Below are 25,477 nucleotides of genomic sequence, written 5' to 3' on the forward strand. Positions count from 1 at the left end.
TTTTTAAAGCTTGTATCATGGAATTTATAATCTAATCTGGAAAAATGTTTGAAAGGGATGCTTAGAAAAAAATTTGGGCTCACAGGCACTCACCAAATAAGAATGCCAACAATCGCTAAACTGCATTTTTATTTAAACAACGTTAATTACAGTCTTTCCTCGTGCGTGTCCTCTTTCCACCTTCAGGAAGGCTTCTGGAACTTTAGAAAAAGGAAAGGTTTGTTCGATAACTGGCCGGATCTGTAAAACATAAGAGGTTGACCGGTGGATAAAAAAGCCTACATCTTTCAAGGCAGATGACATTGCTAATTAGTTTCTTCATGGTGTCCCTCAAGCCACAGTCTCTCTCGAGTGTCTCTCCAGTGGACCCAGGTCAGGCTCTCACACGGGCCATGATGCTGCCTCCACTCCTGCCTCACTGCTGCTTCTCTCTTTACAGCCCCTCCCACCCCACTGCCCAGTCTTACTTCTCCTCCCTGCTGGTCTGTCACTCTCCTACTCAGAACCCTTCAACAGCTCCCACTCTGGCATTTGAAGACCAATAGCATCCTGAGCTCAGCCCTCATCCAGATTCCATGCTTTGCCAAAACTCTCCACCTGTCATTTTCTCCACATGGTATGTTTATGCCTCTGCTGGTACGAGTCAGTAAGCCCAGAAATCCTTCTCTGAAAATTCCACTGTCCTTCCCGCCCAGGTCTCACACTGTGTTTCCTCATGCCCCAGTTTGCAACGTGTTGTCCCTTTCAACTACCACAGGAACCATGCGGCCTTCCTCACAGACTGTACTTGTTACAGCTGAGTACACATCTCAGTCACTCTGTGCTGTATGGTAAATACCAAAGAGAACATCCCAAGGTCCTTGCTGTATGTATCCATCTGGCTCCTTACAGAGAGTGCATGGAAATAGTTTTGTTTCGTTTTTTTTTTAATTTGTTAAGTGTTTGGCATATCTACGCAACCAGAGCATAAAGTACTTGTGGGATAGGGGACTAAGCCACTTTGTTTGCATCCCCCACAACACCCAGCATAATGCTAGACATACAGTAGGAGCTTCATCAATGTCACTTAGGTGAAAGCTAATAAGGTAAGTGGGAAAAAAGGACCTCATGTGAGCTTTCTGGGCTTTGAGAATACTTGGCCCAGGCTGGAGCTGCCCTGGCAGGCTTTGCTAAACAACGGTGCAGCTGGTTACAATTTACAAGAAAGCCACTCCAGCCAGCTCATAAATGTTTCAATGCTGCTGGGTCTTTTCACTGTACTATCAGTAATGCCAGCAACCTCCTTCTGAAACTAGGTCCCAGGTAACATCCTCTCCATGCAAAAATCCAACTGAATTCTTCCTTTTCAAAACTTTAAGCAAAAATCAATAGTTATCCACCGGGTATCTCAGTGGCCTGTCTCCCATAGCTCCACTGGCAGGGATAAGTTATCAGAAGGCATAAGCCAACTCATACATTTTACGCTTTCCTTTTACAAGAGGAAGAAGTGTTTTTGTGACATTCAGATGCATCTGATGAAACTTCCTCTTGGATGAATTTCACAGCCCAGCCACCAGAAGAGCATCTTAGACTCCAAAAGTTCCCTTCTCCAAATAGCTGAAAATACTTTTGTACCCACAAATCACAATAAGCTCATAATAAAAGCAACAGCTGGCACATACTGGCCTCACTATGTGCCAGGCACTGTTTTAGGGGCTCTATAGATTTCATCTCATTTAATCCCCATAACCATTTTCTGGGGTAAATACTCTTATTCCCATTTTACAGATGAATAAATCAAGGAACAGAGTTAAATAAGTTGCCCTATGTCACACTTCTGATAAATAGAAAGTCAGGATTCAATCTGGTGCCATCATCTGCTGTCACCACTATGCACTGAGCCTTTCCTATAGCGTGTGCTGCTGTCTACACCTACCCCTAAAACCTTAAAGGAAGGGAAAGGTAGCCAAGGACTGTAAGGATTTATCACAGCCTGCATGTTGGCCCGCCTTCCTTGTGCCAGCTGAGGACCTGGTCTCTCGACCCTGTGTCCACGCCACCAAGATGACAGATGTGTGGTACATGGGTGCCATCCACGCCTATGGAGGACATCTCTATTGCTGATCCCCCCGCAAGCTGAGCATGACCTCAGAATCTTCACCACTGCAGCCACTATTAACTGCTCTGAGCTGGCTTGTGAGACGAAGCCTATTTGTCTTCTATTCTCTCCAAGAATAAGGCAGAGGGCTGTGGTGAGTCCCACTTTCGGGTGGACTGCATTAATGTTGCAGAATGGAATGCATTAATGTTTCTTGGCCCAGCGCAGTGGCTCACATCTGTAATCCCAGCACTTTGGGAGGCCGAGGCAGGCGGATCACCTGAGGTTAGGAGTTTGAGACCAGCCTGGCCAACATGGTGAAACCCGTCTCCACTAAAAATACAAAAATTAGCTGGGTGTGGTGGTGTGTGCCTGTAATCCCACCTACTCGGGAGGCTGAGGCATGAGAATTATTTGAACCCGGGAGGTGGAGGTTGCAGTGAACTGAGATCGCGCCACTGCACTCCAGCCTGGGCAACAGAGCGAGACTCTGTCTCCAAAAAAAAAAAAAAACCAGTTGTTTCCTGTATGTCCCACATGAAACCTAAACCTATCACTCCTCCAAAGCCCCTGGGACGCTGTTTTCAGGATGCTGTTTACCTGGAAAAGGAATCCCCTGAATGCATGCCTAAAATGCAGAGTCCAAGGCCTCCTGTTAGAACAACTACATCAGAACCTGTAGGGGTGGGGCAGAAACAATGCTTCCCCAGTGATCTGCATGCACCCTAAAGTGGGACTCACCCAGCCCTTTGCCTTATTCTTGGAATCCCTAACTTGTACCGTGCACATACCCATCCATTCCACAGACTGACAAAGTGTCTGCCTCCTAAGGCACTAAACCAAAACAGGCTGAACTCAATGTTCAATTTAGAGCTCTGACTGGGGACACAGACCCTGAACTGATGACACAGGCAGCTTACAGTTACTGCCCACTTTAATCTGGCTGGTCAGGCCTATTGTGGCAAATAACCCGAGAGGGCTGACCATGGCATAATGAGTCATTCAGCAATTCCCGTAAGTGACAATGGAAAAAAAGGTTTCAAATTGAAGGCAGGCAAATGCCACTGCTGGCTGAATCCATGACAGCAAACAGAGATTAACTGGATAATGAGACAGTGTCTATGTACAGCCTCACATTAGACCTAGAATACTTGTTTGTTAAGGACAAAGGGATCAGAGTTAAAATCCAGAGGGGGGAAAGAAAGGTTACTCACAGTGAAGTAGGGATGTTTATGTGATGACGCTACTATAGTCCACCTGGCACAGGGAGCCCTGTTATAAAGCGGGCAGGCTCAACACCATGCTTCCCACTGCGCAGACACACAAGGCTCACGGCCGGCCAGGGACGCTCACAGCAGCAGCCCTCATTCAGTCTTGGATTCACGTGTGGGGTGCTGATTGTGCCTCGCACCCCTGATACAAAGGCTGAACCAAGCCAAGCCCCAAGATTTGGCACCTGCTGCCTGACATCACTTCTGTGAGAACGTAGGGACGATGGGAACCTTAACCTCTCTGGATGTGGCCTTGGAATATTGCTGCTTACAAGCCGCTAGGCAAGTCCTCCTTCCTGCTAAGGCAAAAACCCTCTCTAACGCTTGAGGGAAAGACGGTACAGAAAACCTCTCACTACTGCAAAAGCATGAAGCTGCTGGTGGAGAAGGACACTGTCTAGGCAGCCATGGCAGCAGGCAGAGGTTTTCCCTCAATTCCCTTTTTCCCAGTGAGAATCACAAAACAGTAGAGCTAACATATCCGAGTGGGCCTCTTTTGATAGATTAGGAAACTGAAGTGCAAATGATTGAGTGGTAAGTGCAAGGTCAGAGCTGTCAATAGCAGAGCCAAAACAAGGACCCAGGACTCCTAATGTCATTACTGCATGGGATGGATGTAATCTGGGAAGTCACAGTCTGTTCCACTTCTTTTCCTAAACCCTTGGCCTCTTCTTCCACCAGGCACAGAGGCTGCAGATCTCAGAGGGTGAGGTGTGTGAGGGGACACTGACAGGTGACAAACACCAAGGAAGACCTAAGGGCTCCTGGTCTAAGTCCAAATCCACACACCTGTGGACAGGCACCAGGACCGCAGTTCCAGCACTACCTCCCGGACAGGTATGCCCCTGACCTTTGTGAGAGGTTCAGTATTTCCTGGGTTGGGGTAAAGGGGAAGAAAGGGACTTAAACTCAGTCTACCTTTAGATAAAAAGAAGACAAAAGGAAGAGGTGAATTTTGCTCTCAGTTGCTGTTTCTTGGAAACTTCCTGCTCCAGATGGCAAACTCAAAACTGGAAGATGGGGAGAGACAGGGGGGTGATGGCAGACGGGGGAACTCTCCAAGGGAGTAAATGTGCCATTTGGGAAAGCATCAAGGACTTGTCCCCTAGGTACCCCTAAAAAATGCACTTCCAACAGCCAGAAGGTGAGAGGAGAAACCCCATATAAATTTCCTCATAGAAACAATTTCAGTAGCATCAGAAAAACCTCAGAAGCATTGAGGCCATGGGATCCATGAGACACTTGTCACATCAGGCAAGGCAGCCCTCTTCCAGTGGTCCTAGGGATTCAGTCCCTAATCATTACATTCTTTCTATGGAGCAAAATCCAGTGGCAATAAGGAACTTAAGGTTTAGAATGTACTTCGTTGCTAAACGAGGGCCCAGCTATTCAAGACAGACCTGGGAAATCACCTACCTCAGAACTCATTATATTTTTCTCAAAAGCTGCAGTGTCCAATATGGTAGCCTCTAGACACGTGACTATTTATGTTAATCAAAAGTAAGTAAATAAAATGAAAAAGTCAGTCTCTCAAGTTGCATTTGCTATATTTCAAGTGCTCAGTGGCTTAGTGGCCACCAAATGAATACTGCAGACAGAGAACATTTCTATCACTGCACAAAGTTCTAGAGGGCAGGCTGCTTGAAAGGTAACTGAGTGTGACCAACACATTTCTCCACCATCTACTGGGTCAAGTAAGTGCTAGCGGGCCTTCAGTAAGTGTTCTGAATTGAAGTCAAATATGGTGCATAGGAACTATTCTGATGCTGGCTAAAATAAATCAACTGAGAAATCTATATCACTGTTCAACCAAGATGCTTGGCTGGCATCTAAGATTTTGAATATACCTGTGAACATTACACTCCTAACATCAGAAGGCTCACTAATTATATGAAGAATATACATGTATAAATAAACATTCAAAAATATCTTCCTGGCCGTGTGCAGTGGCTCACACCTCTAATCTTAGCACTTTGGGAGGCCCAGGCAGGCAGATTGCTTGAGCTCAGGAGTTCAAGACCAGCCTGGGCAACATGGCAAAATCTTGTATCTACAAAAAATACAAAAAATTTAGCTGGTCAGGGGCATACCTGTCCAAGAGGTAGTGCTGGATAGTGCTACATGGGGGGCTGAGGTGGGAGGATCACTTGAGCCCAGGAGGTCAAGGCTGCAGCGAGGTGAGATCACACCACTTCACTCCAGCCTGGGTGACAAAGTGAGACCCTGTCTCAAAAAAGAGAAAAAGATCTTCCTCCCATACTTGATTTCTAGCCATCTAGTTTCCCACCTCAGGAGCAACCAAGATTTCCAGTTGCTCTCATATCCTTTTGAGGTATTTTATGCATTGTGGTAGGCAGAATAATGGCCCCCAAAGATGTTCACATCCTAATTCCCAAAATGTGTGAATATGGCACCTTACGTGGCAAAAGGACTTTGCTGGTGTGATTAAGTTAAGGATCCTGAGATGCAGAGATTATCCTGGATTATCCAAGTGGGCCCAGTGTAATCTCAGGGTCCTTATAAGAGGAAGGCAGGAGGGTTAGAGGTCAAAGATGAACAGAAGCAGAGGTTGGAGTGATGTAGCCACGAGTCAAGGGAGGTACAGCCTCTAGAAGCTGGAGAAGGCAAGGAAACAGATCCTCCCCTATAGCCTGCTTCCAGGAGGAATGCAGCCCTGCCCACATATTTGGACTTCTGACCAAAATCTTATTATTATAAGATAATAAATTAGTGCTGTCTTAAGCCACCGCATTCACAGCGATTTGTTACTGCAATAGGAAACTAATACATGCATATCGAAGCAAATATGTACAAATATTTTCCTTCAAAACACAGTTACACAGTCCTTCTTAGCAGCAGGCATCATCTGAAGGCTGCCTCACCACCACCTCCTCTCAGTCCTGCAAGATACTGAGAAATACAAGATGATAGAGTAAAATACCAAGAATTCAAACTCTAGGTAACAATGTCTGGATGATTATTTAAGCAGAAAACAATGAGGACTGTAGAAGGAACTGTCCTAAGGGTCAAGAGACCTGGGCCCTGCCTATGTGACCTTGAGCACATCATTTAATTTCTTAGGGCCTCTGTCCCTTCAAATGTGACATCACCGCAGGATGAGGGATAAAGGGATGAAGACAGTAAACTAGACAAGTGCAAAGCTTTCCTCTTTGCAGTCTGTGAGTATGCTATTCAATGGCATATGCGTGACCTGAATATAATTTTTGCTATATCTCCCCCCACCAAAAAGTAAGTGTGTTAAATAGTATGAAAACAGGAACTGTTTTTTGTGCTTAGGAGAAAATGCCAATAAACTGTAGGCACAAGGCACGTCAGTACCAACCCATTACGCTTAAGGGGATAATTATAAACCATTCTTTTTGAGAATGCCCAGAACAGCAGTTTGCAAACTAGTGTCCAAGAGCCCAGGGCTCCTTGGCTGTGTGGAGCAGCTGCGGGGAAAGAACATCTGTCGGGGAGGTCACTCCCTGCCACCACTTCACCAGCAAAGCAGCTCCTCCTCTGCCTATTCTGTAAACTGGAGCTTGGCCTGACTGGGTTTCAGTTAAAAAACATTTAACTACTAGTTTAAGATAAGGATCGGCAAACTTTTTCTGTAAAGGCCTAAATAGTGAATGTCTTAGGCTTCGCAGGCTTCACATGGTCTAAGTTCTTCTTCTTCTTTTTTTTTTTAACAAATCTTTAAAAATATAAAAACCGGCTGGGCGTGGTGGCTCACACCTGTAATCCCAGCACTTTGGGAGGCCAAGGTGGGTGGATCACGAGGTCAAGAGATTGAGACCAGCCTGGCCAACATGGTGAAACCCTGTCTCTACTAAAAATGCAAAAAATTAGCTGGGCATGGTGGCGGGCGCCTGTAGTCCCAGCTACTCAGGAGGCTGAGGCAGAAGAATTGCTTGAATCCAGGAGGCGGAGGTTGCAGTGAGCCGAGATCGTGCCACTGCACTCCAGCCTGGTGACAGAGCAAGACTCCATCTCAAAAAAAAAAAAAAAAAAAGTAAAAACCATTCTTGGCTCAGAGGATGCGCAAAAACAGGCCTCAGATTGAATGTGGCCCACAGGCTGTAGTTTGCCAACCACTTTATCTAAGATATAATGAAAATACTAGGTAAGTTAAAATTCAAACTGAAATTGTGCCCAGATAGGATGAATAGGGAGTCCTACGACATGCAATAAGGCTTCGCGATGACAGTCATGTGAAAACAATGCCTAAGACTGGATCTCCAGGAAAAACAGACTGTGAGGTCCCCACATATTTAGGAAATTTCAGCTCCTCTTCACTTTTGAGCCTGACAATAGTGAGCACATTAAAGGCAGGAAACCAAAACATTTACTGAGTGCTGCACTGGGAGAAAGCAAAGGTAGGGTTGGTGTTCATAAAGAAGGTAGAAGGAAAATGCTATTAACAGATTGACAGAGAGTGCTCATTATTGTGGATATTAACTCGGTGGCTTCTCCATTTTTACTGGGGTATGCAGGGCTAACAAACAGAATTTAGACTCTATCAGTAATACTCATTAATCCAGATTCTTTTTTTTTTTTTTCCTTGAGATGGGATTGCCCTATGTTGCCCAGGCTGGTCTTGAACTCCTGGGCCCAAGCGATCCTCCCACCTCAAACTTTTAAGTAGCTGGGATCACAGGCATGAGCCACCACACCCAGCTCAGATATTAAGATAGTTTAGGCCGGGCGCGGTGGCTCACGCCTGTAATCCCAACACTTTGGGAGGCTGAAGTGGGCGGATCATGAGGTCAGGAGATTAAAACCATCCTGGCTAACACGGTGAAACCCCGTCTCTACTAAAAATACAAAAAATTAGCCAGGCGTGGTGGCGGGCGCCTGTAGTCCCAGCTGCTTGGGAGGCTGAGGCAGGAAAATGGTGTGAACCCAGGAGGCGGAGCTTGCAGTGAACTGAGATCGCACCACAGCACTCCAGCCTGGGCGACAGAGCAAGACTCCGTCTCAAAAAAAAAGATAGTTTAAATCACAAGTGACAGGTAACCAGACCTTCACATTCTTAAAAACAAGTCTCTAATGAAGTAAAATGGTTCAGAGGGTAAGATAATGGTAAGTAAAGAGAGAAGGGGCCTAGAAGGTAGGCCACAAGATAAATTCCAGACACTAAATATATATACTAGATTTTCAAAAGCTGTCTATTTTAATATCTATCAAAGGCTGAGTGCGGTGGCTCATGCCTGTAATCCCAGCACTTTGGGAGGCCAAGGCAGGTGGATCATTTGAGGTCAGGAGTTCAAGACCAGTCTAGCCGACAGGGCAAAACCCCATCTCCACTAAAAATACAAAAATTAGCCAGGTGTGATGGTGGGCACCTGTAATCCCAGCTACTCAGGAGGCTGAGGCAGGAGAATCGCTTGTACCCGGGAGGCGGAGGTTGCAGTGAGCCGAGATCACACCACTGCACTCCAGCCTCCGGGACAGAGCAAGACTCTGTCTCAAAAAAAAAAAAAAAAAAAAACTATCAAAATTATAAATGCATATCTCTTTTGACTCAGCAATTCCATTTCCATGAACAGAAATGGTTATATATACAATTAGGTACTAAACATAAATATTGGGTTATCCACTGAAGCATTATTTGCAAAAGACTGAAATTAAACAAATTATGGTACACCCATACAAATACTATGTAGCTGTTAACAAAAAAGGAATGAGAAAGCTTTTATATCCTGACATAAAACAAAGTTGAACATATGCTGTTAAAAAAAAAAGCAGGTTGCAGCACAGTATATTATCCATTTTGTTAGGAGAGAAGAGAGAGAGAGAGAGAGAGAGGAAAAAAATTATTTTTCCTGTTTTGATAGAGTATCTTTGGAATACCCAAGAAACTAGTAATATTGGTTGCATCTGACAAGCAGAATTTCAGTGACTGAGATATAGCAGTCAAAAGAAGATTTCTTGAAATAACTTTTTCCATTTTTAGGGTTTTTGAACCTTATGAATGTATTTTTTCAAAGTTCAAGTATTTTAAAAGAGTTGGCTCTGTTGTTTCACAGCTCTTCACCATCAAAAAACAACTGTAGCTTTTCTAACAGTTACCTGCTAATGAGAATCATGAAGCGCTCAGCCAAAGCTTGGAAGAATTTAAATGTCCTCCTCCAATTTAACAAATCTCTACCAACCACACAACATATAAGTAAGATCTGCTGTGTCATTCTTTCCAATTTCCCAGGATAAAAAGGCAATGACCTCTCACATCCACACAGAAGCAAGGACACGACAAGAGAGCTGGCCTCATCAAGGCATCCAGTGCCACATACCAACTTCACAGTCCCAGAACCCCTCATTGCCAGAAATGACTCCCAAGCCCAAACAGCCTGTGCAGGAGAGGAGAATCAAAGCACAAGGCACATTTGCTCATTCAACCTCCTTGGAGAATACTTCAAGGACATCTTTTTTTGTTGTTGTTTATCATGTCCTATTTTAGCCATTACCAGTTATCTGCCAAATTTAATAGGTAGATATATACAAGTCACCTCTCATCTCTGTTGGGAAAACAGTAATTTCCAGGCAGAGAGAGAGTCACAATGTTTTGAATACAAAAGAGCAGTGGTAAGCATGTGGACAGCCTGGAGCAGATACCAGGACAAGCACAATCGTGGGCTTCTAGAGGACAAAGACCTCTCTAATAATGGGGTTCCAACCACATGAAGCATTTACTTGATGATAATTCATTCTCTTCTTCCTAGAAATAAAATAAGCATTCCTGTGGGATGTGGGAGAACCCCACAAAGAAGGAGTTACACAGTCACAATAACACCGAGCCCCTGTCCCTATCAGAACACACCAAAACTTAGAAGTCCACGAAAAGACACAGAAGCCTGGAACCCAAATATTTGGGAAATAATAACAGGCCATCCTCTTTCTTATATAGTTCCTTGGCTGTGAAAGAAGAAAAACCTTAAATACATAAAAAGCAGCCATTAGTTCCCAAAAATATTCCTTTCCAAAATCGAAACGGAAAGATGAAATATGCCAGCAAGGAGCAGGGGCCAGAAGAAGAAAGCCCACCTCCAGGGGCTCTGTCCAAGTGTCTCAGAGTGGTTCACGCAATGCTAATGCTAGCCTGCTCTGACTCCAGTCCTTGCCCACTGCAAAGTGACAAAGGTAAGACAATGTATGCTGAAGTCCCAAATACAGCTGAAAGGTGGAGAGGGAAAAGCACAAGAGTTTTGGTTTCATTTCTGCAAGTTTGAGCATGCCCCTTTTTCTTGGTGAGTCAGCTTTTTCACCTGTAAAATGAGAATCACCCTATCTATGATCTCACACAACCCTCTAAAAGTTCTCCATCCTATAAGTCCATATAATCTGTCAATAACATAAAAAATGTCAGCACCAGAATGCCACCTTCTGGGTTATTCCTCTAGAGATGGGATGTCAGGGTGGTTTAGACCATGTAAAAACCCAAATAAGCAGGCGGCAGCTGAGGAGGCTTTCAATCCCTAGAATCCCTGAAAGACCTTTTGACATCCAAAAAAGGATGACCAGATGATAAGCAACAGTCCCTTTCCCACAGAGTCCACGGCAGGACAGACACTAGTAGGCAGAGTACACCAGCCAGTTGTCTTCACCCAAATCCCCATCAATCCTCACCCACCCTAGCCCTGGCCACTGACTGTCTCAGATGGACTATTTATTTGCCCTTGATTTTATTATACCCACCTAGAAATCAGGAGACCTGGGGACCTGATAAAATATTAGCAGCCCAATGTAGATCACAGTTGTGCTATGATCTAACCAAGTGTCTTTGGGGGAATCCTATAACCTCCCTGGGCCTGCCTCTTCATCTACTAAACCAAGGCGGTTTGACTAGATGAGAGAAGCTCTTGTGCAGGTGGAGCAGTGTGTGTCTATGCCTCCCATGGAGACAGAACCAAAGACATAGCATGTAAACTTGGCCATGTAAGGCAGCACAAGGTCAGGTGAGCAGGCTACCTCTGTAGAGTCCCCACTGACGAGGCTCAGTGGGCAGGTCTACAGGAGGTGCTCTAGAAATACAAAGGCTTCCAATCCAGGTTTCCAGGTGCACGTACCTTTCCTGCATCCACCAGTTCTGCAATGTCATCTAAACATGGGCCACTGGCCATGAAAAATGCCCAGCGATAATGGACTCCTTTCCAGAAATGCTAAAAAGAAGAAAACAAAACATGTCAAATACAGAAAAACATAAAATCTGACTAAATGCGGATTTAGGGAAAAGCATTTTCTGGATGACTACAACAAACTGATTTCTCATTTCATGCCGACGAAATGTGTGCACAGCACCTTGGCGCAATGACTGACGGAGAATGGATGCTCCATAAATGGTTAATAAATAAATAACTGAACAAAGATGTCCGTATCACTCAGGCTCCTTCTTTAAACTGTGACTGAAGAACAAGTAAGCACAGGAAAGCTTTCCTTAAAATGATCGTCTAAATGGTTTTCCACAGTGGGTTTCCTCCCCATGAGGAATCAGGGGCTGAGACCTCTAGGCTTTCCCTACTAAGGTTTGAATAAAGCCCAGAGGCACTAGAAAAGAGGTTTTCACCAAATTCAAAAATGTTTTGGGGACAATAAGTCACCAAAATATGATCTTAGACAAGAAGCCCAATCACAATTTTTTTTTCTGGCTCTGACAGGAATAAAGTGGCTTTAAAGGGAAAACAAAGTGCAAAGTTCCTTATACATCACGGCTGAATCTTTCCCTATGGTTATGGCAAATACAAAGCCATCTCATCTATTACGGGGCAATACCCTCCAAATGAAGTTGAGTAAAAATCTTACACCAAGAGGGTTCATGACCACTCTACTGCCACTTATAAATGTTATTCTTTGTTTATTTAATTGAGAAAGGGTCTTGCTATGTTGCCCAGGTTGGTTTTGAACTCCTGGTCTCAAGCAATCCTCTCACCTCAGCCTCCCAAAGTGCTAGGATTACAGGCGTGAGCCACTGTGCCTGGCTGTATTTGTTATTCTTTATGTCAAAGGTAGGGTAGGCCATTACAGAAACAGCAAATGAGCTAAGGTTCTCCATGATACCTCAATGACCTGCCCAACCAAACCTTCATCAGATGGAGCAATGTGAGGTAGCAGAGGGTCAGCCAGTACCACAGTGCTGCCCTCTCCACAACTACCCACGACTGCGAGGTGAGCTCAGACTTCTTTGCCATTGAGCTTACGCTCAGTATGATATAAGCTACTACCATGGCGTGAGGCTGAAAAATGCAATGGAAACCCCCTACAACAGCACTTACTAGTTGCATTATTTTGTTTTGTTGTTTTTTTTAGTTATGTTATTTTTGTCAGGCTACCTCTTTCAGCCCATTTCCTGTAGAATGGTGGTACCATCACCTAGCTTGCAGGATTGTTGGAAGGATTAAATGAGAATGTATACAAAATGCCTCACACATAGAAAGTATTCTATCAATACTTGTCCGGTGCTGAAAGTGAAGCTTATTGAGGAAAGACTGAGACAATACTAATTCAGTTTAAGAATGTGGAAAGAAAGAAAAAACTAAGCAGTTGCCTAGGCAAAGCTTCCCACTGGGTGTGCCAGGATGGCTTACTGTGTGAGTGACCCTATAGATTATCGTCTAACCCAGAAAACCTGTGAGAGTTAAAGGATTCATCATTAATAATTACCCTAGGACTACACATGTAAAGAGAGTCAAGCTTACTCTAGAATTGGTGTGATGAGATATTGACTCCCCTTAGCCCTCAGGATAGCCAGGCAAAGCCAGGGCTGGTAGAAGTCTCCAGATAGGCTGGTCTTGGAGGAGCAGGGCTTGGTTTGTTCATCTCTATTACCCAAGGCAGCCTCAATGTGCTGTTCAAATACTATCATTTTCTATGTCTGTCATGGCATGAAAGATGTTGAGATGCACTGGTTTATGCAACTAACTTAAAAAGAAGAGGCCAGGCACACTGGCTCACACCTATAATCCCAACACTTTGGGAGACCGAGGTGGGAGGATTGCTTGGGGCCAGGAGTTCAAGAGTAGCCTAGGCAACATAGCAAGACTCTGTCTCTACAAAACAAGAAAAAGAAAAAAGCTGTTTGAAGAATTATGTGGCTAAATGCCAGAAGCACTGAGAATGTCCCCAGCTTACTGTGGATCCAGTTAATGACAATCACAGAAGATATGTTCAAATACTTTTCCCTAAGGTCTGGCTTCATAGACTACAATTAAAACATTCTGGTAATTGTTTAGGGTATTAAAGAAGGAACAGAAATGGTCACATCTGCCACATCTATAACTCTTCACAGCATGTGGCTCTGTAAAGTGAAACTTTTGGTCTGTAATAGCAGAATTTTTATATTCTGCTACAAGAGGTCTGTGTTTTTCCCTCCGCCACCCAGGCCACTATAGGAGAGAAAGTAAACCAAAGCAGGCAGGAGAGTCAGAAGCATGACAATGAGGGTTTAACTACGTGCACAATCAGAAAGACATTGAAAACTACTTAAAAGGTTTTCACATGAGATTACCACTATCATCTTGCAAGTAGGAGGAAAAGAGAATGAAGAGAGCTGTGCCTGTTTTACTCTCCAAGGACAACTCTGAAGGTTAACTTATAAGAGGTCTCACTGGAGTACAAACTGAAATCTTACAGAAAACTTAAACTTACATTTTAAAGCACTGGAAAATCTGGGTTTTGTGAAAGAGAAAGAAGAGACAAAGGACAGCTAAGAGCCCTTTCTCCACCATAAAGTACCCTGTGGACACTGTTTCTGGCTACTGTCTGAATCAAATGAAAATAAAGAACACCACAGTGCAGGGCTTGGTTTGTTCATTTCTATTACCCATAATATTTCATAAGAATTGAGTCATGGTCTCCTCCATCATAGCTCTTTGTTACGACCTCTAACTACTTAGTACACAGAATTCAAGAGACCAAAGTCCTAAGTTTCATCCCCATAAAAGGTCCCAAATTAATATATGGAATAAATAAAATGCTAAAGATAACTATCAAGCCAGTCATCTCACAAACGTGGGTCAGCGTTGTCGGACTGACACAGCGACTCACAGCCTTTTTACTACTGAGGAACTTTCTACTGCCTTGTTCCAGAGTCTCAAGTATTTTGCTTAATTTAAAAAAATAGAATTTGAGACAAGGTCTTCCTCTGTTGCCCAGGCTGGAGTACAGTGGCACGATCACGGCTCACACCCTCTGTCTCCCAGACTCAAACCATCCTCTGGCCTCAGCCTCCTGAGCAGCTGAACTACAGGTATACACCAACATACCTGGCTAATTTTTTTACTGTTTTGTAGAGATAAGCTCTCACTATGTTGCCCAGGCTGGTTTCAAACTTCTCAGACTTAAGCAATCCTCCCATCTCCACCTCCCAAAATGATGGGATTACAGGCATAAGACACCGTGCCCAGCCTATCTTTATTTTTTCTATCATGTATTCCATTTTAACATCAATTCATATTTTAAGCCAATGATCTATAATTACCACCAGTTTATCCCATGAAATTATAAAAGCCTCTGTCCCCACTGTGATGACAACAGGCTACGAGGTAAAGTAGAGAGCAGACGCTCAAGCTCTGCTATTAGTCTTGTAACTGAGGCTCATCTGCCCTAGTCTCCAAGGCCCACCACTCACCGATGTGTGCAATTTGGGTGAGATGTATTCAATTTTGAGCTTCATACAGCCCTGGTAAAAGTGGCCCTGTTTCAGAGTCAGGCTGACTAACCAAGTGCCAGAAACTCCCATCATGCCATTAATAGCTGGAGTTTCAAATTTACATGGAATACGCAGTGTTAGAACAAGTTGATACAATCCCAGCAAAGGCATGAGTGGAGGCTTACTCAAGTAAAAGTACAACTTGTTTTACTCATAGACCTCTAAATGTCTGAAAGCCCCAGTCTGGGAATCACTGGTCTATCCCAATACAATGAAAACAGCAGCTGTAAGTTTTCATCTTTATATACAAGAGACTGTAAGTGTTAAGACATGAAACAGAGAGAGGGTCATCAGGTAGAGACAAGAAGGAAGCACAGACAGTACATCAGATGTAATCAAGAGAGGCAATAAGTAATAATAAAGGCAACATTTAATAAGGGCTTTTTATGTACTAGGCATTATGCCATGTCTTTATATGGACTACTTCATTTGATCCTTACAACAACGTGGTAAGGTAGATCTATTAACAGCCTCATTTTACAGGGGAAGACATCGGGGCTTAGAGACATTCAGTAACTTGCACAGGGTTACACAGCTACTAAGTAGAGGTCAGATTTTGAAGCCAGTCACTGTGACTGCAGAGTCCATGCTTGCAGCCACTGTGCTATGCGGCCTCCAAGAGGAGAAACTGGCTAGGTGGCAAACCAATTTCTAGCAGCAGGAGGCTGCTTGCAGTCACCAACCAAGACCCTTCTTCCTACCTTTAATGCCTTCGAACCTACAGTGACTCCTGTCTGCAACATGCCATCTGCTATGCCCAATCGGTCCATGTTCAGGAGGAAAGGAGTCACCAAAGTCACGTAGGTGGCTCCTGACCATTTCTTGAGAAAATCTGGAGCCCATGTTTCAGTGGATCCGCCAACATTATCAAGGATAAAATCAAACCTGGAGAGGAAGAACCAAATCAAAACATGGTTGTCAGGCTTTACACTGGACTCTGATCCTCCTTCCCTTCCAGTACCAGTTGGCTTAGGGTTTATTTCAGTGACAAATCTTAAACTGTGCTGCACCTCGCCATCCTGCAGAGGGGTGGCTGCTTTGATGGAGATGGAAGGACATACCCACTCACTGGATCTATGACTTTTCTCCAAGGTAAGTTGAATGTGACTAATTTTTGTCATAAAATCATTTCATTTTCTAGTACTTTAGAATGGCTTCAGCAAGTAGTTCTGAACAGAGAGTGGTTTTGGCTCACTACAACGCACAGAATAGCCCCTCACAGCTAAAAAATTTTCCAGCCCAAAATGTCGATAGTTGAGAAACTAAGGTTGCCAAGGTTGAGAAAGTCTGACTTAATTAGGCTTTGTAGAAAACTGCAAAGCTTTCCATTCGCTATAAAGTATTCTTTAGTGCACATGGATACTTGAAAGTAAAGTATGAGATTTTCACCTACAAGAATGGTTTGCTTTTATTCTCTCTACAGTCAGAAATGCACATGGAAGCATCCTCTTCACCTTCTGTAATTTTCTATCATTTGGTTTCAGGTACAGCATCAGGACAATGCAAAAGGAGAAATGAACAGCCTGTTCTAACATGCCAAAAAAATTCAGTCATAATGGAATCCACAGAAACTGACAGATATTCAACCTCTTACATCTAAACTAAAACTTCTGTAATCACTATATTCTATTGAAAGGGGATAAAAATAAGCTTTGAAATAATTTTGAAAACAAAGATCTATATAGAGAATACATGCATATAAATTGAGCAAATCAGTTGATGAATTCCTCTTTGGTAAATCTTTTCTCCCAAATTCATCCGGATGATGTCAAACATTAAAGTTCCTAAAACCGCTTTGGCCAACTTTGTGGATCTTGAGTATTTTATAGAACTAAACTAAAGAAGCGCAAGGCCGGGCGCAGTGGCTCATGCCTGTAATCCCAGGACTTTGGGAGGCCGAGGCGGGTGGATCACCTGAGGTCAGGAGTTCGAGACCAGCCTGACCAACATGGAGAAACCCTGTCTCTACTAAAACTACAAAATTAGCCAGATGTGGTGGCACATGCCTATAATCCCAACTACTCAAGAGGCTGAGGCAGGAGAATCGCTTGAACCTGGGAGGCAGAGGTTGTGGTGAGCCAAGGTCATGCCATTGCACTCCAGCCTGGGCAACAGGAGCAAAACTCTGTCTCAAAAGAAGAAGAAGAAGAAAAAAGGCAAATAAAATCTAAGGATATGAAATGCAGGAGCATGATGACCTTAATAGATGACCATTCTTTTCACTAAAAAAGTGTCTACTTCATTTCCAAGTTTTGAATGAACAAATCTGAGGATACTTAACTTAAAGAAAACTTAAGGGCAGCCTGGTATTATAGAACAGGCATTGTCTGAGAAAGAAATCTGGAGACCAGGTTGTGGATCCAGCTCTCCCAACAAATGACTGGTGGCATGACCTCAAGTATGCAAAAACTCATAACTCCTCTGCCCTTCACTTTCTCAACTACAGCATTATAGGGTTGGACTGAAGGATTTCAAAGACGCTTCTTGCTATAAAACTCTAAGATTCAAATACCTAAAAAGCTGCTATTTGGAAGGAGGAACATATTTATCCTAGGTAGACTGAGAGGTCAAACTCCAGGCAGAAATTACAAAGATCAATTAATTTTAAAGCTATCAAAGAAAAGAAGTAGTAACAGCATGCATTTATAAGCCACGAAGTTCCCCCTACTAGAAAAGTACAAGTGAAAGGAGCAAGACCACTTGCCAGGAAGAGATGCCAAGGAGGGAAGCATAGCACCGGTTTGGGAGCCTAGACTGAGTGTCCTCTAGCCTTCCGTCTGTCAAGTTCTCCTGTTCTCTGGTGACAAATTCCAGACATGTATAAAACTTAAGGTGGGCCCAGTGCAGTGGCTCATGCCTGTAATCCCAGCACTTTGGGAGACCAAGGAAGGCGGATCACTTGAGGCCAGGAGTTCAAGACCAGCCTGGCCAACATGGTGAAACTATCTCCACAAAAAAAAAATAGAAAAATTAGCCGGGTGTGGCGGTGGGTGCCTGTAATCCCAGCTACTCAGGGGGCTGAGGCACAAGAATCACTTGAATCCAGGAGGCAGAGGTTGTGTCAAGATCATGCCATTGCACTCCAGCCTGGGCAACAGAGTGAAACTTCATCTCAAACAAAAACAAATACAAAAAAACAAAACAAAACCCCTTAAGGTAGATAGAGGGAACTTGGCCCCAGTATCATGTTGCTATTCCTAGAAGCATCAGAAGATACAAGATCAGGCTGGGCGCGGTGGCTCACGCCTGTAATCCCAGCACTTTGCAAGGCCGAGACAGGTGGATCACGGGGTCAGGAGTTCGAGACCAGCCTGGCCAACATGGTGAAACCCCATCTCTACTAAAAATACAAAAATTAGCTGGGCGTGGTGGTGCACGCCTGTAATCCCAGCTACTTGGGAGGCTGAGGCAGGAGAATCGCTTGAAACTGGAAGGCGGAGGTTGCAGTGAGCCAAGATTGTGCCACTGCACTCCAGCCTGGGCGACAGAGTGAGAATCCATCTCAAAAAAAAAAAAAAAAGATACAAGATCAACCTAAACTACTGCTTTCTAGAAGCCAGATCTCAGAGACCTGTCATGTCTTCACTCTCAAGGCGCCCAAAGAGGCTTAGGCCCTGACACACAGACAAGAGGGTAGCTGACAAAATCTCTGAAAGGGACAATGTTAGTCTTTAAACATGCCAGGCATCTTCCGGACATGGGAGCTTTAGGTTTGCTGTTCTTTCCAGCTGGAACAATTGTTCTCCTAGATTCCCTCAATTACTAAATAAATATTATTGAGCACCTACTACATGATACTACACTCTTCCAGCTGGAGGGATACAGCAGGGAACAACACACACACACAAATCCCATTCATTTGGCTTGCTCACTAAAGCCTCCACTCAAATGTTGCTTCCTCAATGAGGCATTCTTTAATCTTGCTACTTATAACAGCCTCCTCCCTAGTCTATTCCCTTTCAGTTTTTTTCAGAGCACCTACCACTAAAACCGCCCAAACAAGAATGTAAACTCCATGAAAGTGGGCATTTGTCTGGTTCACCACTGTAGCTGGTGTTTGGAACCCTGCCTGGCAAGAGTAGAAGCTCCCTGAACAGTTGAAGGAATGATGAGTTGGCTGGTTGCTGCTGGGTGCACCACCAAACTACTGCTAGAAGTTGGTGGCACTGGCTGAGAAAGGCTGGGCTGCGTCAGATAAGGATTCCCTTTTTTTCTTTTTTCTTTCTATTTAAAAATATACTTCTACTCAATGTGGGCAAGAGTAGTTGACTTCTGAAAACTAATCAAAAAAGGGAAAACCTTTTAAACAGAAGCAGTAAAATAGCTTTCCAAATACTCCTCATTTCTGCTCTCAGCTTCAGCTTGGTCTTGGCTGGATAAAGGTCAGATGAATAAGCTGCAGTCACGGTCAGAATCAACATGACCCAAGAGAATTCCTGAATGCATTCCTGCTTGGTACCTCAGGCCAAACCACAGCCTGGCATTCAGACACACTGGGAACATCCACAGTGCTCCCATTACCAAGATTTAGACTTATACCGTTTCTCTTAAGCCTTTTTTAAACCAAAACACGGAAAGTATGTTTTGGGCTAATCATGTATTTCATGAACTACTCTATATTCTTCCTGTGGTGACAGATGCCACAGAAGGGAACACATTTCCAATTTTGTCTTCAGGCCTCTTACAAACCAGCATGTTAACTTAAAAATTAGCAAAGACCATGTAAGCAAAATAACTTTCTCAGTGCCTATCCACATGCTGTTACTGTGTTGTATTAACATCTGGAATTAAAACAGAAGCCAACCTAAGTAACTTCTAGTGACATGGAATATTTTCATAGATCCTTCTCTAAGATTCCAACATGATTGTAAAGCCACCAAGCCATCTCAGACCTGCATAATCAATTGTCCTTGTTCCCAATCCCAGTGTGAACATTGTTCTAATACATACGGTTTTAAGGATTTCAACTGCTCTTCCACACTTCCAGATTTGTAATCAATTACATCGTCTGCACCAAGCTTCCTTACAAGTTCACTGGCATCTTGGGAGCAAACTGCTGTCACATGAGCATCCCATGCTTTCATTACCTGCTCCCCGCAAAAAAGAAAAAAAGAATAAAGAAGGGAGAGATTAGAAAAACTGACTGCATTGAAAAAAAAATCATTGGCACCATGTGTACATATGTCAGACTAATCTCTAGAGAACTTTAAGTACGTCATCTTAACCAGAACTATACGAAGCCATCTGTCAGAGACTAGTAAAAATGGTTAAACTTTTGTTCAGTAAGAAAATCCCAAAAAGAGATCTCATTTTCCCTATATGAGACAGCCAGCCACCTTATTGTCATGAAGTTATAACTAATCCACTTAGAGAGGGACTCAGTGCCTCAACAGTAACAGAAAAGACAGGAGTTGAAAGCCTCAAATTTGCCAGGTGCGGTGGCTCACGCCTGTAATCCCAGCACTTTGGGAGGCCGAGATGGGTGGATCACCTGAGGTCAGGAGTTCGAGACCAGCCTGGCCAACATGGTGAAACCCCGTCTCTACTAAAAATATAAAAAATTAGCTGGACGTGGTAGCGGGCGGGCACCTGTAATCCCAGCTACTTGGGTGGCCAAGGCAGGAGAATCGCTTGAACCCCAGAGGCAGAGGTTGCAGTGAGCCGAGATCGCGCCATCGCACTCCAGCCCGGGGTACAAGAGTGAGACTTCATCTCAAAAAAAAAAAAAAAAGCCTCAAATTTAGCACTTTCAAGGGTAGCAAAGTTAAATGGCCCCAAAATAGCATGTCTTCAGAAAAATGACTATTTAAAATGTATACAGAACATTAAAATGCCACATATCTTCATTTGCATCTCTAATAAGTGTTAACACAATATTGAATCAGAAAGTGTGTCAAAGTAATGAGCTATTAAGTAATAGGTAATATACAAAAAGGTTCTCTTAAAAAGAAGGGGAAGAAACTATAATCATTTTTTCTTAAAAACTTGGCTCAGGTCCTCTCCCTTGGAGTAAGAAAACCTAAATAAATGTTATCCAGGTTTCAAAATGCAGATGCCTTATATTTTAAACTAATAAAGAATAACTAGATTTAAATTAAAAGGAGAGCTAAATTCTAATGTTATTCAGAATCAAGTAGCCAGAAAGCATCCTTCTCCAAAATTGCTAAAATTCTTTTCTATAATGTTAATTTCATAGACTTAAAAGGGGGCTATTTTCAGCTAATTTGAGAATAGCCACTTGAAGTTTACTAAGAAATTTTTGTGCAGATAATTATAGATCATAAGAGATCACTTGTTTTCTCAATCTTGTCCTAAGTATCAATTTCCTGAGCTTCCTTAATATAAGATGCAAAGGCTCACTAGAATACAAGGGACCTGTGTTTGTCTGGTTCACTAATGAATCCCCACTCCATGGCACACAAAGGTGCTAAGTAAATTTCTGTTAAATACAAAATGTAAATAAAGGGTTTTTAACTTATTCATAATCTTACCCAATTTCTCACTTTTAAAAAGCAACATTGACCAAAGACTTATATATCCTGAAAAACTGTGGGGAATTGAAATATTTAGGAGTGATATGATATACAATTTATTGTTTATGGGCTGCAAACAGAGACACTTGAGTGTAATGATACGTTGCTTTTCACAGCAAGTCCCAAATCAAATTCAAATATGTGAAGAATATAATCCAAGATGAATAGCTCATTGTGACCATCCTTTCTCTAATACCTATATTAAAAAAGAAACTATTGAGGAAAAAGAAAAGTATGTTCTAAGCACCTACATTTAATATATGTTTTTCTTAAAACAGTATTAAATCATCAGGAACAATCTGTCACATGTTGAAACAGGTTTTTTCCCTCAAATTTCTAGTTTTTCCCCTCAAATTTCTAGTTTTTCCTTTCCCATTTAGAGTTATTTATTATCTTTGAACATTATGAAAATGTTTTAAAAACAGTTTTACTTAATAAAAATTTTTCATGTAATATAAAACACAACTATAGAAAACACCTATAGGCCAGGTGTGGTGGCTCATACCTGTAATCGCAGCACTTTGGGAGGCTGAGATGGATGGATCACTTGAGCTCAGGAGTCTGAGACCTGCCTAGGCAACATAGTGAGACCCCATCTCTACTAAAAATACAAAAAAGTAGCTGGGCCTGGTGACGCATGCCTGTGGTCCCAGCTACTCAGGAGGCTGAAGTGGGAGGATCGCTTGAGCCGGCAGGGGTGGAGGTTGCAGTAAGCCAAGGTCGTACCACTGCACTCCAGTCTGGGTGACAGAGTGAGATTCTGTCTCAAAAAAAAAAAAAAAAAGAAAAGAAAGAAAGAAAACAGCTATAGGGTGAACACCACCCAGATAAAGAAGCAGCACACTCGAAGCCGTGCCAAAATTCTCCTATGTGCCCCAAACCACAGAAGCCCCTCCTACCCTTTCCCAAAATAATTATCCTGATTTTTATAGTAATCACCTCCTTGCATTTCAAAAAGTTTATCACCCAACAATGCATTCTCTAGACCCTATAGTCTTGTGCATTCTTAAAATGTGGTATCTTTTAAATCTTTTTTTTATTGTTTATTTTTGGGTTTTTTTGGTTTTTTATTTGAGACAGAGTCTCACTCTGTTGCCCAGGCTAGAGTGCAGTGGCATGATCTCAGCTCACTGCAACCTCCACCTCCCAGGTTCAAGTGATTCTCCTGCCCTCAGCCTCCCGAGTAGCTGGCACTACAGTCATGTCACACCATGCCTGGCTAATTTTTGTATTTTTAGTAGAGATGGGATTTCACCAGGTTGGCCAGGCTGGTCTTGAACTCCTGACCTCATGTGATCCACCCGCCTTGGCCTCCCAAAGTGCTGGGATTACAGGTGTGAGCCACTGTGCCCGGCCTTAAGTCTCTTTTAAATCATAGGCTCCTATTCTATCCCTTTGCTTTCCTATAATTTATCTGTGGAAGAATCTAGGCCATTTGATCTGTGGAGTTTCCCACAGTCTGGAATTTCTAACTGCACACCCACGGGACAGTTCTACATGTTGCTCTGTCCTCTGTATTTTCTGCAACTTGGCAGATGGATCTGGAGAATAGATCTGATTCCATTTCAATCCCTTTAGCAAAACTATGGATAGTGTCTGGCAAAACTAGAGGAGGCACATCATGTCTGCTTGAGGCTCTCTTTATTATCTTAGCAACTGTCAATGCTTAATACCTATATCTGCTTATTGGTGGTTGCGAAATAGTGATCTTCTAATTCTACTTCTTTTTATTTAAGTAGTTGGAATACTTTCTTTCTTTCTTTTTTTTCTTTTTTTTTTTGCGGGGGATGGAGTCTTGCTCTGTCCCAGGCTAGAGTGCAGTGGCGTGATCTCTGCCCACTACAACCTCTGCCTCCTAGGTTCAAGCAATTCTCCTGCCTCAGCCTCCTGAATAGCTGGGATTACAGGTGCCCACCACCATGCCTGGCTAGTTCTTGTATTTCTAGTAGAGACGGGGTTTCGCCATGTTGGCCAGGCTGGTCTGGAACCCTTGACCTGAGGTGATCTGCCCGCCTTGGCATCCCGAAGTGCTGAGATTACAGGCATGAGCCACCGCGTCCAGCCTGAATACTTTCACAAAATAACACTGCCCCTCAAATCACTGCCCCTCACATGTTATTTTGTCTGCTCAATTATACAGTTCATGTAGGAAAGGCAAGACAAATGCTTAACTGTTTTTCTTTATCAGTTTATAAGATAATACATTGGTTCCCCATCAAATTCCAAAAGTGACCTCTTTTGAAAAAAGTATCATGAACTCATGGATTTAAATATATTTAAAAGGTTTCAACCCATTGTAATGGTCATTACTATTACTGAAGCTCAAATTGTTACATCTTTGGGCATTTCTTCAAGTTAGCTCTTGAGCCTTTTGACATGACCTGACTAGTCTTTGATAGCTTCCTTGCTATTTAATGTATTCCAGGTTAATTCTTGTATATTTGTGCCCTAGATCTGAAATCAGCTACTTCTCTAAGAAGCCCTGCCTTGTTTTAGTGAGAAATGATATTTCAAGTGATGGCTTTACATACACACATACACAAAATATCTCTTGAGTTCATATTGATACTTCCAATTCTAATTTAAGACTACAAAATCCCAGCACTTTGGGAGACTGAGGCAGGAAGGTTGCTTGAGGCCAGGAGTTCGAGACCAGCCCAGGCAACACAGCAAGACCCCATCGCTACAAAAATGTGAAAAAATTAGCTGGGCATGGTGGCATGTGCCTGTAGTTTTACCTACTCAGGAGTTTGGGGTGAGAGGATCATTGAGCCCAGGAGGTTGAGGTTGCAGTGAGCTGTGATCATGTCACTGCATCCCAGCCTGGATGACACAGCAAGATACTGTCTCAAAAATAATGACAACTATTGCACTGTATTTACCTTGTCAGAGCATATGGCTGATCCTATACTCTCTCCTTCTAAGCCCTCATTTAGTTTTGTTCTATAGGTAACTGCGTTGAACATTTACCACTAGTCCTTAAAATGTCTTCATAGTTATTCCTAGTCAGAAGCTCATTATCTAGTAGATTCCTCAGAAAAGGATCAGAAGAAAAATATTCCCCACGTTCTTGATGTTGATAACAGTCTGTATGTGTCCATGATACCCGAAGGCGTGTTTTGTTGTATGAAAGATTCTTGGCGCACTCTTCCTTGAGTATCTTAAATATGTTACTCCATTTTTTTCTGCCAAAAGTGTTACTGACAAAAAGTCTCATGATAGTCTAATTTTATTTCTAAGTCACGTCATCTTTTTTCTTATATGGACACATAAGTAGCACATGTGCTATTTTGTCTACATTTCCAAAGGATCTTATTTCTTTTTTCTTTAAAGGCCAGTAATTTCACTATAATTTTTCTCCATATTTTTATTAGTAATTTTCCTTAGTGTTGCTCAGTCTGGGTCCATGTCCTTAGAAAAGTGATAAGGCTATTCAATATGTAATTTCAGATCATTTAATTTCAAGACAGTAGGAAAGTTTCTTTAATTATTGTTTTAATATGGGTTCAATTCCCTTGCTTTGGTTTTCCCCTTCGAGGACTCCTAGTATCCATATATCAATTTTCCTTGCCTGTCATCAATATTTGTACTTTCTCTTGAATCTGTTTTTATCTTTTTCTGTTTTTTTGAGATAGGTCTCACTCTGTCCAGGCTGAAGTGCAGTGGTGTGATCACAGCTCACTGCAGCCTCGACCTCCTGGGCTCAAGTGATCCTCACACGTCAGCCTCTCCATAGCTGGGATTACAGGTATGAGCCACCATGCCCAGCTAATTTTTGTATTTTTTGTAGAGACGAGGTTTTGCCATGTTGCCCAGGCTGGTCCTGAATCGCTGAGCTCAAGCAATCTGCCCTCCTCGGCCTAGCAAAGTGCTGGGATTACAGGGC

The 25,477-nt window shown here is 42.9% G+C and overlaps 1 protein-coding gene across 4 annotated transcripts in view; it reads right to left on the reverse strand.

The window, feature by feature from the left end:
* Positions 1 to 25,477, reverse strand: part of RTN4IP1 (reticulon 4 interacting protein 1) — a 68,727-nt gene that overhangs the window by 12,524 nt on the left and 30,726 nt on the right. For 3 of the 4 annotated variants that reach the window (XM_063666478.1, XM_063666480.1, XM_063666477.1), the window contains exons 6-9: positions 20,009 to 20,145; positions 15,760 to 15,943; positions 11,421 to 11,513; positions 151 to 240 (exon numbers count right to left, since the gene is read on the reverse strand). In XM_063666478.1, coding sequence (XP_063522548.1) covers positions 151 to 240; positions 11,421 to 11,513; positions 15,760 to 15,943; positions 20,009 to 20,145 — 504 coding nt within the window. Of the gene's footprint in view, positions 1 to 97; positions 241 to 11,420; positions 11,514 to 15,759; positions 15,944 to 20,008; positions 20,146 to 25,477 lie in introns of those variants that run through there. The other variant, XM_054489956.2, reaches the window with a different exon arrangement.

This window comes from Pongo pygmaeus, chromosome 5 (genome assembly GCF_028885625.2).
Source record: "Pongo pygmaeus isolate AG05252 chromosome 5, NHGRI_mPonPyg2-v2.0_pri, whole genome shotgun sequence".
Classification (NCBI taxonomy): domain Eukaryota; kingdom Metazoa; phylum Chordata; class Mammalia; order Primates; family Hominidae; genus Pongo; species Pongo pygmaeus.